Below are 15,584 nucleotides of genomic sequence, written 5' to 3' on the forward strand. Positions count from 1 at the left end.
TTTATGTCGACTGGACATTTGGGAAATATTTTCTACAAAATAAACAAAGTAAATATGTCACTTTCAAGTAAAAGAACTGGTATTATTTGTTGCCAGTGATAAAATTTGGGGTTTCTATAAAAAGCTTATATCCTCTACTGGAAGACTGGCAGCATAAGTACTTTTCTGATGATATCAGCAGCGATATTAACAAATGTGAATTTTTATTTTATATACCATGCAATATAATGCATCAGCAGTCAGAAGAAATGCATAGTCCACTGAAGTAATGTTTTCGAAAGGCGCTGATGCATAATGAAATAAAATTATGCATGGAAAACAGATAATGGAGCTGGGTGCTAGATGGCGTGCTTGTAATCTCAGCTACTCCCGTGGCCAACGGGGGAGGACTGAGAGGTCAGGGTCAGCCTGAACAATATAAGGAGGCCATAGAGTTTTGAGGAGGGAAGGAAAAGCATTTTAGTGTAACAAAGTACAAAAGCACTGAAATGCTGCTGATTTGCAGAAACTTCTCTTGTCAAGCTGAGTATAGTGTCAAAGAACTAGAACAACAAATACCTATTAAAATGTCTCTTCTTTTTCTGATTACATATCTGCAGAAGGCCACATATTCTTCATAAATTTCAAGTTTAATATAGAAATAGATCTAAAGCTATAATCGTTTTGAGTTGGTGCAGACAGGACAGAAATATTTGAAAGTATTACAGCTTTGCCATTCTTTTCACCTTTTTCTTCTGAAGGAAGTTTTTTTTTTTTAACAAAAATAAAGCATTATATTAGTTTATAATAGGCACTATTACTTTTAAATGAACCGATACATGTTATATTTTTATTTTAATTTTAAAAATTTTTGTCTTATATTTGTTATATGTCTGTGTTCTTTTCTTCATCATGTAGCTTCCATGGGCTGATCTCAGGTTACCAGGTTTGGTGCCAGCACCTTTACCCACTGAGCCATTTTCTTGCCCTTTTTCTAAAGTTTCTAGTAAAGTAAGTGTCAGTGGCTATGATAGCTCAAAAGAGAAATTCCCTCCTAGGTTCAGGTATTTGAACTTGGTATCCAGTTGATGGTTGTTTGAGGAGGTTGTATAACCTTTAGAAGGTTATGGCCTTGCTGGAGGTAGGTTTTGAGCATATATAACCTGTCTTTATTCTAATTTGCTCTTTGCTTCTTGTATTGAAATATGTTCAGCTTGCTTCCTGCTCTGCCTCTGTGCCATGACTTCCCACCACAGCTGCCATGCTATGCTTTCCTGCCATAATGGACTCCATCCATCTGAAACCAGGATAAACTCAAGTTACTTTTGGTCATGGTATCTTATTACAGCAATAGAAAGGCTAGAAGTACATAAACTGAACTTATTTTGAGAATTTTAATAGTTTTTAAGAGTTTAAAGGGTCCTGAGCCCAAGTTTGGAAGCTGATACCATACACTGGTGCCTTTTTTGGCCTCTGACCATTAAGGACTCTGGTATGAGGTACCTGCAAGCTCCGTTTAATAGTGGGTCCTTCCTGTCAGGGAAAAACATGGCCAAGTGAGCAGTAGCTTAAGCTGGAACACTAACAATGTATGTTAGCACTCACATAACTGTAACATTTTCCCACTTACAATTTCAATACTTTGGTTCCCCATGGTTCCAGAGGGAAAGTCCGTACTGATGAGGAAGACATGACAGCAGGCATGCAGGGCAGCAAGCTGCCTGGTCGCATTTTTAACACATGAGACAAAGCAAAGTGCAGTGAAGCCAGGCTGTCAATTCTCAAAGCATGTCCTTCCTTAGGGCTCTATCCCTTAAAAGTTGTATTCCGTCCCTGTGCAGCACCACCCGCTGGGGACCAGGGGTGGTGCAACTCCCTTGTAGCCAGTTCTCATTCAGACCACCACAGTGCTTGGCAGAAGACTCAGAGTCTAACCCAGTGACGAGAGCTGCAGTGTTCAGAACCTTCTTTCTGCCACCTGGCCTATCTATTGGTGTAACTACCAACGACTGTCCTGTGTGTCTAGCAGGTGACACATTATCTCTGCTACTTCAGAGAACCTTGCAGAGGAGTGTTGCCTTCCTGTCGAGAATAAGATTGACCCTTAGCTGTAATCTACTCATTCTTGTATTCATTCATGTTTTAAAAGATTCACTTTTATTTTATGTATATGAGTGTTTTGCCCGCATGTTTGTTTGTCTATGCATCTCATGTTGTCCCTGGTATCCTCAGAGGCCAGAAGAGGGTGGCAGTCTCCTGTGCCTAGAGTTAGACAGTTGTTAGCTGCCATGTGAGCTCAGGGAATCCAACCTAGGCCATCTGGAAGAGCAGCAAGCACTCTGTCCTGGGAGTTAATTGCTGCAGAGAAATACCATGACCATCGCAACTCTTGGAGATAAACACTTAATTGGGGCTGTCTTACAGTTTCAGAGGTTTAGTCAGTTAGCATCATGAAGGGAGGCATGGCAAGGAGGGGTGCATTTTTGATAGCTTCCTGGCAGAGTGATTATCTAGCACGTCAGTCTCCAGCTCACATTGGTAGGCACTTGGCAAGGCTGGCTGTCGGGGGCCTGGTCATGGAGGGGAGGATTGCCTCCTGATTAGACTCCCCTGGATTCAGGGACTGACTGTGATTACTGCCTCCGTCTTGGCTGGGTGAGGCATTTTAAAGGTAGCTCTGCTTTTGAAGTCTAGAGTATAGTTCCTTCTTCATAGACTTACAGACTGACGTGGTGAAATCCTAGGTAGCCTAATCACCGACGTGTGCGCAGTTGGTGGTTGCCACCAGGGTTACTGACGTCATTGTCTTTACAAATTGAAGGGACTTTCCACCTCATGGCCTGGACATTCTTTCTGGTACTAAAAAATTGTTAATTTAAGCTGCTCCAATTCTGAATTTTCTGACATTTCAATTGCTACTGTTACTTACTGAAGATATGAAACACTTGGTGGAAAGTATTTTACACACTAGCATTCCTGTCTCAATTTCTAATGCTGATAATTTTTTATTGAATAATGATGTTTAGTATCTTGAAGTTGTAAAATCTTGTGTAGAGCTTGGACTCTCTTATGTCTCATCAGGTAATACAACAGTGGATGAGCTAATGATGAGGCTCATGGCTGCCATGGAGATCTTCTCAGCCCAGCAACAGGAAGACATAAAAGATGAGGTAAGATGAGAGGCGAAGTGAGGTCCCCATAGGCGGCCACTGCAGTGGCTGCCCCTGGAGAGGAGTGACTGCATGTGACTGTAGTTAGGATGGTAAAGATGCCGTTTAGATGTCACAGTCTCTTATGCCACTCATGTGACTCTTTCCTCTTTACTCGTCATGAATCCAAGTTCTAAAGATCTGTTTACATTTATGGCCTGTTTACATTTTACTACATTTAGGGTGCGAAATAGTTCAGTTTACAAGAAAATTATTCAGTGGCTAGTTTGCAAACTTTGGTTTAGGAAATCATGCTTACTTACTATATAGGGGTTTTTTGTTTGTTTATTTCATCTTTTCTTTCTCTCTCTCTCTCTCTTTCTCTCTTTTTTTTCTCTCTCTCTCTCATTTTTTAACACGGGTTATAGAAGCACTCGAGTGGTAGTCACCATTTCGTGACTCTTTGGCTGAGCACCATTGATTATTTCATCTATCCCGTTATGTTAGTACACCAGGGATAACTGATATACAACCATAAAACTTTCATTATACCCAATCTGAAATATAGTTTCATTCTTGAATCATTCCTTGGTGACCCAGAAAATAGCTGGATCTTGGGAAATGCTTATTGAGTTTTCGCTAAGTGCACATCACAAGGCTAGACCCTCTCTACAAAGAGTTGTTGACAGAAGGAAAAGGATAAGACAGTCGCCATGTTCTAGAATCTTTGGCTCTTTGTTTCTTCTTTAGAATATATTTTGGTTAAACTTGGCTACAAACGGTAGATGAGTTGTAACATCTAAATGGGTTAATTTAGAATTCCTTTTTAGGCTAAATCCCTCTAACTCCCTTCTAGCCTAATCTCTGATTAACGGGTATCAGTAAGGGCACAGTCCAGGTAGAGATCAGGCAAGATGGGAAAAGCAGTTATGCTTTATAGTCATTTTCTCTCTCTCTCTCTCTCTCTCTCTCTCTCTTTCTCTTTCTCTTTCTCTCTCCCCCTTCTTCCGTCCCTCTTTCTGTGTGTGTGTGTGTGTGTGTGTGTGTGTGTGTGTGTGTGTGTGTGTTTGAGAGAGTCTTCTAAAAATACGCTAGTGGAACCTGGGTAAAATGGGCTACAGGAATATTGTATATACATGTTTCAAGGAATCTTTACTTGGTATTTAGCAACAGCAGTGATATACTTGACATAGTGACTTCATGCCTGTGATTGCTATGTTCATGAGGCAGAAGCAGATTACAAGTGGGGTCAGGCTGGGCTACACAGAAGACTCTGACTCATAAAAATAACACTTGTATAGCACAGAAAGAGTATGTTTTTAGCTTATGCCAGAGTTATTGTTGTTGTTTGTTTATTTTGGTATTGTAGCCAAAAGAAATTTTTGAATTTGTGGCTTGTTAAATTCCTAAGCTCAGTCTCTTTTCATCAGCTTATGACTTTTGCTTTCTTCTGTTTAAAATTTCACTGTTGTTACATGCATAATTTTTTGCAGAGCTAACAGTGATTAATATCATATAGATTCTAACCTATGTGCCAGTTTCTTAAAGCAGAAAATCACCCATTATTCAGACATACAAAGATCAAAGCAGTCCCTCTGATGCAAAAACTAAAGCAAAACTTAGGGGGAGAAGAGGGAGGGAGGGGACACAGCCAGGATACAAATTAAATAAATTGTAATAAATGATAATAATAAAAAAATTCTTTAAAAAATACTAAACAATGATGCGATAAAATATATTTTACTCGTAAGTTTTAAAAATATGTACATTCACAAAGTACTTCCTAAGGCTGGGAAGACGGCTCAGTTCTGTTAGGACAGTTTTTTAGTGATATAGTCATATAAGTTTATATGTATATATTAAAAAAATGCCTGGTTTCTTTTACTGTTTTATTGTTTGATTTTGTTCCATTTGTCTGAGACAGTATCACACTGTGGAACTCAGACGTGTTTCAAATCCTGATCCTACTAGTTCAACCTCCTAAATGCTGGGATAGCAGTCGTGTAACACCACACCTAGCAAAAATTGGATACTTTTAAACATCAAAATTTCACTGAAATCAAGCATGGCATCATCTGCAATCCAAGTACTCTAAACCAGGAAGCAAGGGAATTATGGGTTCAAGGCTAGTCTGGGCTATTTAGAATTCTGCTACATCTGCAGCAAACATAAAAGATTTAATGCTCATCAGTAACTGAACAGAAAGGGTTAATCATGCTGCCTCTCATGATTACAATATTGAGTGCAACACAGATGCCTTTCTATAGCTGGTTACTTTCTGCTAAGGAAGGTATTTTCTTCCTTAATTGTTCCTTATAACATGTCCCTGAAAGCTATAGTAAATTGTAAAGTCTTAGTCCCTAAGTAAATTGTTTCAATTATTTCTTTTTAGCTAAGGTATCTTGTGGGCATTTATTTATATATTTATTTATGTAATACTTTACATCCTGATCATAAGCTCTCTCCTCTTCTCCCGTGCCCAACCCCCCCCCACCCCCGAGACCCCTTTCCCCCATTTTCCCCCTTCTCAAAGAAGAGGGAGGTCCCTCATGGGTACCAGCCCACCCTGGCCCATTAAGTTGCTGCAGAATGAGGTGCATCATCTCCCAGTGAGGGCAGACAAGGCAGCCCAACTAGGGAACAAGACTGCAGGGAGCCCAGGACCAACCCATGCATGCTCTTTGGTTCGTGGTTCAGTCTCTGTGAGCCCCCATGAGCCCAGATTAGTTAACTCTGTAGGTCTTCTTGTGGAGTCCTTGACCCCTCTGGCTCCTACAATCGTTCCCCCAAACTCCTTAATGTTTGGCTATAGATCTCAGCATCTGTTTCCAGCAGCTTCTGGGTGATGCCCAGGAGTTATGCTAAGCTCCTGTCTACAGGTATAGTAGAATAACACTAATAGTGTCAGGGATTGGTTTTCTCCCAAGGGATGGGTCTCAAGTAGGGCATCGTTGATCTAGGTTTTTCCCCCCTTCATAATTAGGTCCATATCATAGGGGGTGATGAATTCTTCCATCTTGGTCTTGTGTTCATTTCAGAAGTGTATTGCACATTTACTGTATGTCAGGCACTAAGAACACAGATGTAAGCAAAATAGATAAGTCTTTGTGTATAAAACCCAGAAACACCAATAAATTCTACCAAATGAGTAGGTAGGTGAAATCTAGGAATCGTCTGACTGGATGCTCCATACATGGTACATGGGCAGCTTGACAGGAAAGGCTCTTAGTACAAGCTACGAGGAACGTGGAGTAAATGTGATGAAGACACCAGCATCCATCTCCAGGCCCCTGTTGCCTACGAAGATTAGCTCTCTCCCTAAGGCAGTGTTTCTCACTCTGTCTCCTAGAATGCCTGACTGTCTACCAGAGTTCTCAGGCGTTTATATGAATGAACTCTAAGTCGGTTTTGCTGTTAGTCCAGCATGTGTGTAACTGTGGGTGTGCATGTACTGTGGTAAATGTATGGAAGTCAGAGGACAGCCAGGCTGTTGATGCTCCTCATCTTCAACCTTACTTAAGGCAAGGTCTCTTATCTCATTTTTCACTTCTCTATATGCCAAGCTAATGTGCCTGTGAACTTCTGAGAACTGCCTGTCTCTGCCTCCAACCTTCCTATGGGAGCACCAGGGTTAAAAGATTTATGTGCTACAGTTCTCAGGTTTACTGTGGGTCCTGAGGACGCAGACTCAGGCTTGGGCCATCCGAGCCAACATGAGTCCATTTGTTTTATTTACTTATTAAAAATAGTTTTTTCTATACAGTGTATTCTGATTCTGGTTTCTACTTCCCCAGGTTTTCCTCCTCACTTCCCCACCCATCCAAATCGATGCCCTTTCTTTCCCTCTCATTATAGTACGAACAGGTACTACTACTACTACTACTACTACTACTACTACTACTATTACTACTAATAGTAATACTATCAAGTAAAAAGAAGCCTGCCAAAATAGGACAGAACAAATGGGGGCTGGGTTGGGGGAGAAACACAGGAAAAAAAAAAAAGACAAGAAACAGAACCATAAGAAACTTACCAGACATTCACACACATACACACACAGAAAACCGGTAAAAGCAAAATTGAAAGCCATAATATATAAGCAAAATATCTGTAAGGTGTTTGTTTGTTTTTAAATGTCTAGACAAAGCCTTGTGAGGAGAAATCCTCCAAGAATACCAGTGGGTTTGTTTTATGCTGGTCATTTGCTGCTGGGTATGGGGCCTGCCCTGAAGAGTGGTTTGTATGCCCAGTGAGATTCCATTGGAGAAACCGGATTTTTTCCTTTACCAGGAGTTATCCATTGGACGTAGCTTCTGAATGGGCTGTGCTTCCCCTCTCAGCGCTGAGGCCCCATCTGGCTGTTCAGGCCTGCGCAGGGTGGCATGGCCACATGTGCACTAGTCCACTGTGTCTAGATCTGGTTTCCTGGTTGTCTCTTCTCCCCATTGCTCTTACAGTCTTTCCAGCTCCTCTTCCTCGGGATTCCTGAGCCGCAAGGTGAGAAATTTGATGAGACATCACATTTAGTGCTGAGTGTTTCAAGGTTTCTCTTTCTCTCATTCTGCTATTTGTTTGTGTTTTCATAGACTTCATTAATCAATGTATTCATATCTTGCTTAAGGTACTTGAGCATACTCATAAGAGCTATTTTGAAGTCTTTGGCTTGTGTATGAGCTATGTTACACTTTTCAGGGCTTACTGTAGTAGTGTTGCTGGGTTCTTAGAGGCTCTTACTGATTGTGTTTTTGTGCTGGTATTTGAGCTTATTGTAATTCTAGGTGTTGGAATATGGTTTCTCTTGGATGAGGGCACCATTTCTTAGTTTCTGTTACCCTCTGTGGATCTCAGGGTGTGGCGGGTGAGCGTTGCCCCGGGAGGGGGTACTTCTGAGTCTCTACCAGCTGTGGCCACTGTGGGTCAGGGTAGAACATGTTACTAAATATTAGGGGTTCACAGGAAGGAATGAGGATGAGCTAGATGGTAGGGAGCTGAGTGAGATGGACCCAGGAAGGAGGGAAGCCAGGTCTTCCCAGGGCTCTGCAGATTCAATGAGAGCAGGAGGACAGGCTGCTGCAGGGCTGAGGATGAGACTGGAGTGTTTACAGTGGGAAGTGGGGAGGATAGTGACGATGGCCTACCTGATTCCTAGGTTGGCATGGACAGCAGACCATGACTCCGTTTTATTCAAACTAAGTTCATATTTCACAGAAACGGTTGATTTGATATCGCTGACCTTTTATATTTTCACATTGTATAAGAACAGTATTGCTAGTGAATATATAAAATTTGATTATATAAAAGAAACAATGCATTTACCCCAATAGGCAATGTTCCTGTTATATTTTCTCATTAAAGGACAAATTATTAAATTTTTTAATTTTTATATTAAGATAGGTTCAATGATTTACTGCTTTGTTAAATATATTTTTTCAGAGCAAAAGAGATGTAATATCATTTTTAAAAAATTACTGCTAAAAGTAGTACCAAATACCAAAGGAGAAATTATCTCCAATAAATCCTTGAGATAAAAATGCGTATAGATCTTGGTATTGCCAGTGAACTTTGTTATGGTTTTAATATAAAGTGTCCTACAAACAGCTTCATGTATTTGATGGCCTAGTTCTCCAAAGATATTAGCTAACTAACTCACTAGCCTCATCAGTGTATTAAACCATTGATTAATTCGTAGTTGAGTGTATTCTTAGTAACTCTGGACCAACACCATGATCCTAAAATGTGTTTCCTCCACATGTTGTTTCTCAGGGATTTTGTGACTGCAGTGAAGAACTAGCACAGATGGTGGTGCTAAGGTACGAGGTCATTGCTATGGCTCAGCACCAGTTCCTAAAGCTTTTGCAACTAGTGTTAGGAATTTGGAGTAGTTGGGAGAAGCAGGTTAGAAAAGCCAGAACACTGTGAGTAGAGTTTAATGGATGATTCTCATATGAGCTCAGAATAATAGAATGCTGATAGAAATTCAGTTAGCAAAGGCTGTACTCAGGAGACTACAAATACGAATGAAGAGTCTGTTAGGAATTAGAATTACAGCCACTTCTCTTACATCCTGACAAAGAACTTGTATATGTGCTGTCCATGCCTAAGACTGTGTTAGGCTAAGTTTAAAGGTGCCAAACCAACTAATCTAGTGGAGAAAACTTCAGGCCACCCCAGCATTCCAGCCATGGGCATGGGTATTGCTTGCCTCTTTAGACAAATCTAGTGAAAATCATAAGGGAGAGCAGAGCAGAAGGATTTGAAAAACTGCCATTTGGCTAGAAAAGAAACATGTTTGAAGTTGGGGCCAAAGAGGGTGTGGTTGCTTAAAAAGATTAATGTCTCTGAGCGGATGCCAAGGATGTTGCATCCAGACAATAGCAAAGATGCCTTGAAGGCATCTCAGGCATTGGCCATAATCCACCCAGAGCAAGCTCAAGGATGTAAGGGTACAAATTTACTTTGAAAGCTTTTCTTTGAGAAGGGAGAGCTCCAGAGTTTCTGGGCATCCTCAGGCAATTTCCCAATGTTCAGCCATCCAGGCCCTCAGAGAGTGATGCTCCCATGAACCACTGGGCCTATCTCCTGCTCAGGCTAACAGCAGAGCTCATTTTGCTTTGCAGACATGGAGACTACAAGGGTTGTAGGGCACTGTGACAGATTTGGAATCCCTGCAGGTAGCTCCTGCAAGGGTGATCTGTAAAGCTGTGAGAAAGGAATATTTAGTGGAAATGTCAGAAAGTTAAAAATGTCAAGGGTGTGGAACATTTGCTGAGGACAGCTAGGAGATGTAATCATGGGCTCAAGGAAGAGCCCATATAGGATGCAGCTTGCCAGGCCAGAGAGGCAGAGTTTCTCAAACCCTTTGGAGACAGGGGCTTTTGTTTTTGTTGTTGTTGGAGTTTTGCTTTGTTTTGTTGTTTTTCAGGCTTTTTTCTTTTGGTTTTGGTTTTTTGTTTGGTTGGTTAGGGTTTTTTGTTTTGTTTGGTTTTTTGTAATATTTTTAAATTTTTGGACTAGTCCTTTCTCACCATTCGCCATTCTTATATTCCTTATCTGGAGAATAGAAATGCTTACTTTGAGCCATTTTATTTTAGAAATATATAATTTGTGGTTGATTTTATCTATGTCAGCTTATAGCTGAGAGTTTTCCTGAGTCTCAGAAGAAATTTTGGACTTGAGCTTTTGAACCTTGCTTAAACTGCTAAGAATGGAGGGGGAGGGGCTCCTGGAGATAGACTGATTATTACATTGTGCAATATGAAATGAGATGGCTATGCACCTTTGTGGGCCAGGTAAATGTTAATGTTTGGCTAGGAAATGTCTCTCTGAAAGGTTTTCTACTGAAATCTTCATCCTCAAAATGTATTACCATTGGGAAGTGATTAGATCATAGACTCTCTAACTTCACCAGTCAGTGTTTGTGCGTCTGGTAAGTTCATAACTGAATGAGCCATTAGGACAAAAAAGTTTACTGAAGGATTGAAGGCTTGCCCTTTCACTGCTGCTTCTTGTTCATATGATGTGAGCCATGTTCCCTTCCAGGGTCCCTGGCATGGTGGTTTGCCCGAAAGCAACAGCCATGTGACCATGGACCATATACTACTAAATCTGTGAACTAGAAGTATATCCTCTTCCTTTAAGTTGTGTGGTGGTTTGGGTGGGAATAGCCCTCCTAGGCTCATGTGTTTGAATTCCTGGTCTTCAGTTGGTGGAACTGTTGGGAAAGAGTGAGGGGGGTGTGGCTTTGTGGGAAGAGGTGTCAGTGGGTGCCAACTTTGAGGTTTCAAAAGACTCACAGCATTCTCAGCATTCTCTGCCTTGTGCTTGTGGATCAAGATGTGAGCTCTCAGATACTGTAGCTCCAGTTCCATGCCTCGCCTGCCTACCTGCCTCCATGCCATGAGGGACTCTAACCCTCTGAAACCGGAAACCTGAAATAAATTCTTGTGTATGTTGCCTTGGTCACGGTGTCTTATCACAGCAATAGGCGAGTTGTTTCCTTGAGTATTTTGTAACCCCCCTCCTGCCCCTGGCCCCCACAAACAGAGCTGTGTCACTCAAAGCGCTGTATCAGAGATGGCAATGCCACCTGGATATACCTGCCTGGGGTTAAGGACTATATAAATCCTGGGGAAGTGGATAGGGGTTTTCAGGTGAGTGAACACCACTGGCTGGGGCTGAGGGGGTGGGAATGCTTCATTTGCATGAAGAGCAATTCCAGATGCTAGGCTATATGACTACCTCAAGAATTGGCAGAGGTGGGGTATTTAAGACTAAGTGCACCAGGACGTGCAGGCACACAACAGAGAGGGAGTGATCCTTACTCCTGCCTGTCTGTCAGGGTTCAGACATATCTCTACCTCACTCTAGCTCTAGGCTGGCTTCTCTGGTCATACAGTCTAGATGCCCCACAAATGAGTTTACCTTGAGTCTCAGGAGAAACTTTAGACTTGCACTTGAAAACAGCTTAGATTTGACCACTGCTTACATGTGATTCCATTTGTGTGAAAGTTTACAAGATGGAAGTCTGTAGATGTAGAAAGTAGGTGTATTAGTTACTGTTCTGTTGCTGAGATAAAACACCATGAGCAAGGCAACATATTAGACGAAAGTTTATCTTGGCTTACTTAGGGTGTTAGGATTTCTAGTCAGATAACTAGGTGAAAGACAGAGATACAACACTCATGTGGGAAAGGAAGTCAGATGATCCTTACTCACTAATAGCATGATCATTTTCAAACAGAAGTATAATAAAACCAACATGAACGGACCACCGTTGAACAGTTTGAAGTCAACACATGAAAACCTGATATAATTTGTGTATACTTGCAATAAAAAATCTGAACAACAGTTTCATCTAGATTTGCATGAAAAAAAACTAAATATTGAGGAATGAAAATTTATCAATGAAGACCACATATTGTACACTGAAATCTACAAACCTTGTAAAAGAAATTAAGAAAACATAAATAATTGAAATTTTTTTCCATAGAGTCAAATGGAAGAAAAACTTACTGATGTCATTTAGTAATCAAAATTGCTACCCAAGCTATCTACAGATTTAGTGCAATTTCTATAAAAATCTCAAAGTTGATTTTACAGAAATAAATTTTCTTTCAGATTTTCATATTGAGTTTCAAAGGACTTCAAATAGCTGAAGCAATGTTGAAAGAGATCCAAATGTGAAGAGTTATACTTCCCAAGTTAAAAAATGTGGTTTAAGACAGTATAGTGTTGTTAAGAATAGCCTAATGCCTGTGGAAGAAAGTAGAGACCAAAAATAAATCCTTGGGAGATCTCCAAGAATGCAAGCTCATTCATTGGGAAACAATGTACTCAATATTAGTTCCGGGGAAACTAGATATTTAGATGCCAAAGAAACCTAATCCCATGGTTTTCATCATTTTTACTCTACAAGAATGAATCAAGAGTAAAGTTTAAGCAGAATCCTGTCTCAAAAACAAAACAAGCACTAGAGAGATGGCTCAGAGGTTAAGAGCACTTGCTGCTCTTCCAGAGGTCCTGAGTTCAATTCCCAGCAACCACATGGTGGCTCAAAACTATCTGTAATGTGATCTGATGTCCTCTTCTCGAGTGCAGGTGTACATGTAGATAGAGCACTCATAAAATAAATAAATAAATCTTAAAAAAAAAAAAAAAGCTAGAGCAATGCACTTAGAGGAACATATTAGGGAATAATTTCATAACCTTGGATTTCTCCAGTATTTCTTAGAAATTATACCAAACACATGGGAAACAGAAGAAAACTAGATTGGACTACCACAATTAAATGTTAGGTAGACATAAGAACACAATATAACCCCAGAACTCTAGAAACAGGCAAGAGAACTACCACAAATTTGAGACTAGCCTTGGCTATATAACAAGAATGGATGCTTATGCTAACCTCATTTTTCTCTATTCTCACACAGTTTGCCTAAAGCCTATAGTGGATGGGTCTTCACACCTTCATTACCTCAGTCAAGATAGTCCCCCAAAGACATACAAGCCTGCAGGACAACCTGATATAGACAGTGCCTCACTGAGTCTTCCCATATGATCTCTAGATTGTGGCAAGTTGACAGTTAAAGCTAGCTATCACCCCTAGAGATCTGAGAACTTGTTACAGCACATGCTGACACTCCCGTAACCTAACAAAGCAGAACATATTCAAGCTTTGTCTCCATGAGCTTTAATCTGAGCATTCAAGTCCAAACTTTCACCTCCTACAGAAGCAAGGGTAGCTAAAGTACCTTAAGAAGGGACTAAATATGTGCCTTTAGGTTTAATTTGGTATGTTTTCAGAGATGAAGTCTCCTTGTGTTGCCAAGGCTAGCTTCAAACTCACAGTTCATTTGCTTCTGCCTCTCACGGAGCTGGGATCACAGACTTACATCACCAGACCCAGCTAGGAATGCATTCAGTATCTGCTTTTCTAAGTGTTCTGTTATTTTCTGTTAACCACAGTAGTTACCATTAACTTTACTGAAGAACTGAAGTGGATATAGAGGTTAAGTAACTCGTCGTAGTCTTATAGCTGCCTCAGAGCCACACTCTACATTTGCTTTGCATACGTCATGGTCTGTTGTGACATCAGCATGCCGTGTATTCATGAACTGAAGGGGATTCCCAAATATTTTAGCCAATTGACTGGAATTTAAAAATAAAAACAGACAAAAAAAACCCTCCTTGCCTTACCGTCTACTCTTTGTACATGCAATAATACTCACTGTTTTAAAAAATAACACACGCACACCCTCTTTGTGTACATTGGTTGCTCTTAAAATGCCTGCTGCTGATGGATCAGTTCATCCGCCCTGACACCTCAGAGGAGAAGTTAGTAATTAGATGAGACTAATGTGAAGAGATTAGTGAGTCAGCATTGGCATTACAGTTCAGCACACCTGTTCAGAGCCTGTCCTTCACATTTTCCCCGCTGCTGCCTGAGGTGGAGTCTTCTTCATGGATTACAGTAACACTTTTTGACAAGTTTAGACTGGGTGGAGCTGTGTGTAATGACAGAAGACAATTGATAATATCTCAGTAATGCGTTCTTCTTTTATTTAGGTTGTCACCATCTATCACTATACAAGCATTCATTGTTAAATAGCTGGCCCAACCTGTCCGATTTTTCTTTCAGTAACAGTAAGGCCAAATGAAGTACATGTACTTTCTAGTGATGAGATAGTAAGTGGCTGTGGAACGTGTGTCTGGTTACTCATTTCCTCTTATATAACAGTAGGGGGTCTTTGAAGTTTGTTTGTTTTGTTTTCTTAATTTTATGTGTGCATGTCTATGCGACATTGGGTGTGAGTGCAGGTACTGACTGAGGCCAGAGGTGTTATAACGCCTGGAGCTGAAATTACAGGAGGTTGTGTGTACTCTTACCACTAAGCCACTCCTGATATCACATTGTTTTAAAACTCAAAATAACAAGTGAAAGCCGAAATCCTTCTTATGTGGATTTTTCAATCTTCCCACTGTCAAGCCTGATTGACTCTTTAAGACATGTTATTGGAAACACTCTCTCTGTCCATAAATCTGTTTTTAAAAGATTACAAAATTGTTTCTGTTCTTAAATATTGTACACAAACCTAAACCTATTTTTCTTTTTTGAGGGATTCATATCCCCCAATCCTTTATGGTCTTACATGACGATGTCTGTGAGAAGGAATTTGGGGGCAGAAATGCCTGTAACCCCAGCACTCAGGAAGCAAGGCAGGAGAACCCTAAGTTTGAAGCCTAAGTTACAAAGCAGAACCCTGTTTCAGAAACCAAATGTGCAAAGAAACAAATAATCACTGGAAGGTCTCTGAAGAGGCCTGTAAAAGTAACTTATTCTCCTGAAGTAATTGTTGTCTCAGAGGCTACTGCTGAGTCACTGGCGGCTTTTTTATTTTGTTTTGTTTTGTTTTGTTTTGTTTTAGTTCTTTCTGAACTCTGGCTGTTTGGTTCAACTCAGCTTTTCTGGCTCAAACTTCTCCCCAAGCTGACTGATTCAGTTTGGCTTCTCTACACTTCTCTCAGCTTGGAGTGCCCTGCTTTGAAAACTGTCTCTGAATTCCACAAACTAAACTGCACCGAACTCCACTGTACCCATTCCCAACTGTGCAGTTCCACTCTGCACTAAACTGCCAGGACTGACTGAACTTCACTGGCTGAACTCAACTCAACTCTTGTACAGAACTGACTGCCAACTGACTGAACCAAGGTTCTGAACTGCACTTTTTTAAAGAGCCTCTTTCTTGTGCTCTTTTCATGAGACTTGGCTGTAACCTGTTCTGTCAAATCTTTCTCTGATTCATTAGTTTGTCCCTCAGTTAGACATCACTTTCAAACATGGCTGTTTCCTTCTAAAAACTAACCTTACCTACATTGTTTGGAATTAAAGATGTGTACTAAGGGTGTGTCTGAATTCTAGCCAGATCATAACATAATCTGGGGTATATCTACGTTCCA

At 40.6% G+C, this 15,584-nt stretch overlaps 1 protein-coding gene across 1 annotated transcript in view; it reads left to right on the forward strand.

Annotated features, from left to right (window-relative positions):
- Positions 1-15,584, forward strand: part of Faf1 (Fas associated factor 1) — a 284,522-nt gene that overhangs the window by 217,104 nt on the left and 51,834 nt on the right. Inside the window, exon 15 of the mRNA XM_055629006.1 lies at positions 3,061-3,149. Within this exon, the coding sequence (XP_055484981.1) occupies positions 3,061-3,149 (89 nt within the window). The remainder of the gene's footprint in view (positions 1-3,060; positions 3,150-15,584) is intronic.

This window comes from Psammomys obesus, unplaced genomic scaffold (assembly GCF_907164565.1).
Source record: "Psammomys obesus unplaced genomic scaffold, mPsaObe1.curated_primary_1811, whole genome shotgun sequence".
NCBI lineage: Eukaryota > Metazoa > Chordata > Mammalia > Rodentia > Muridae > Psammomys > Psammomys obesus.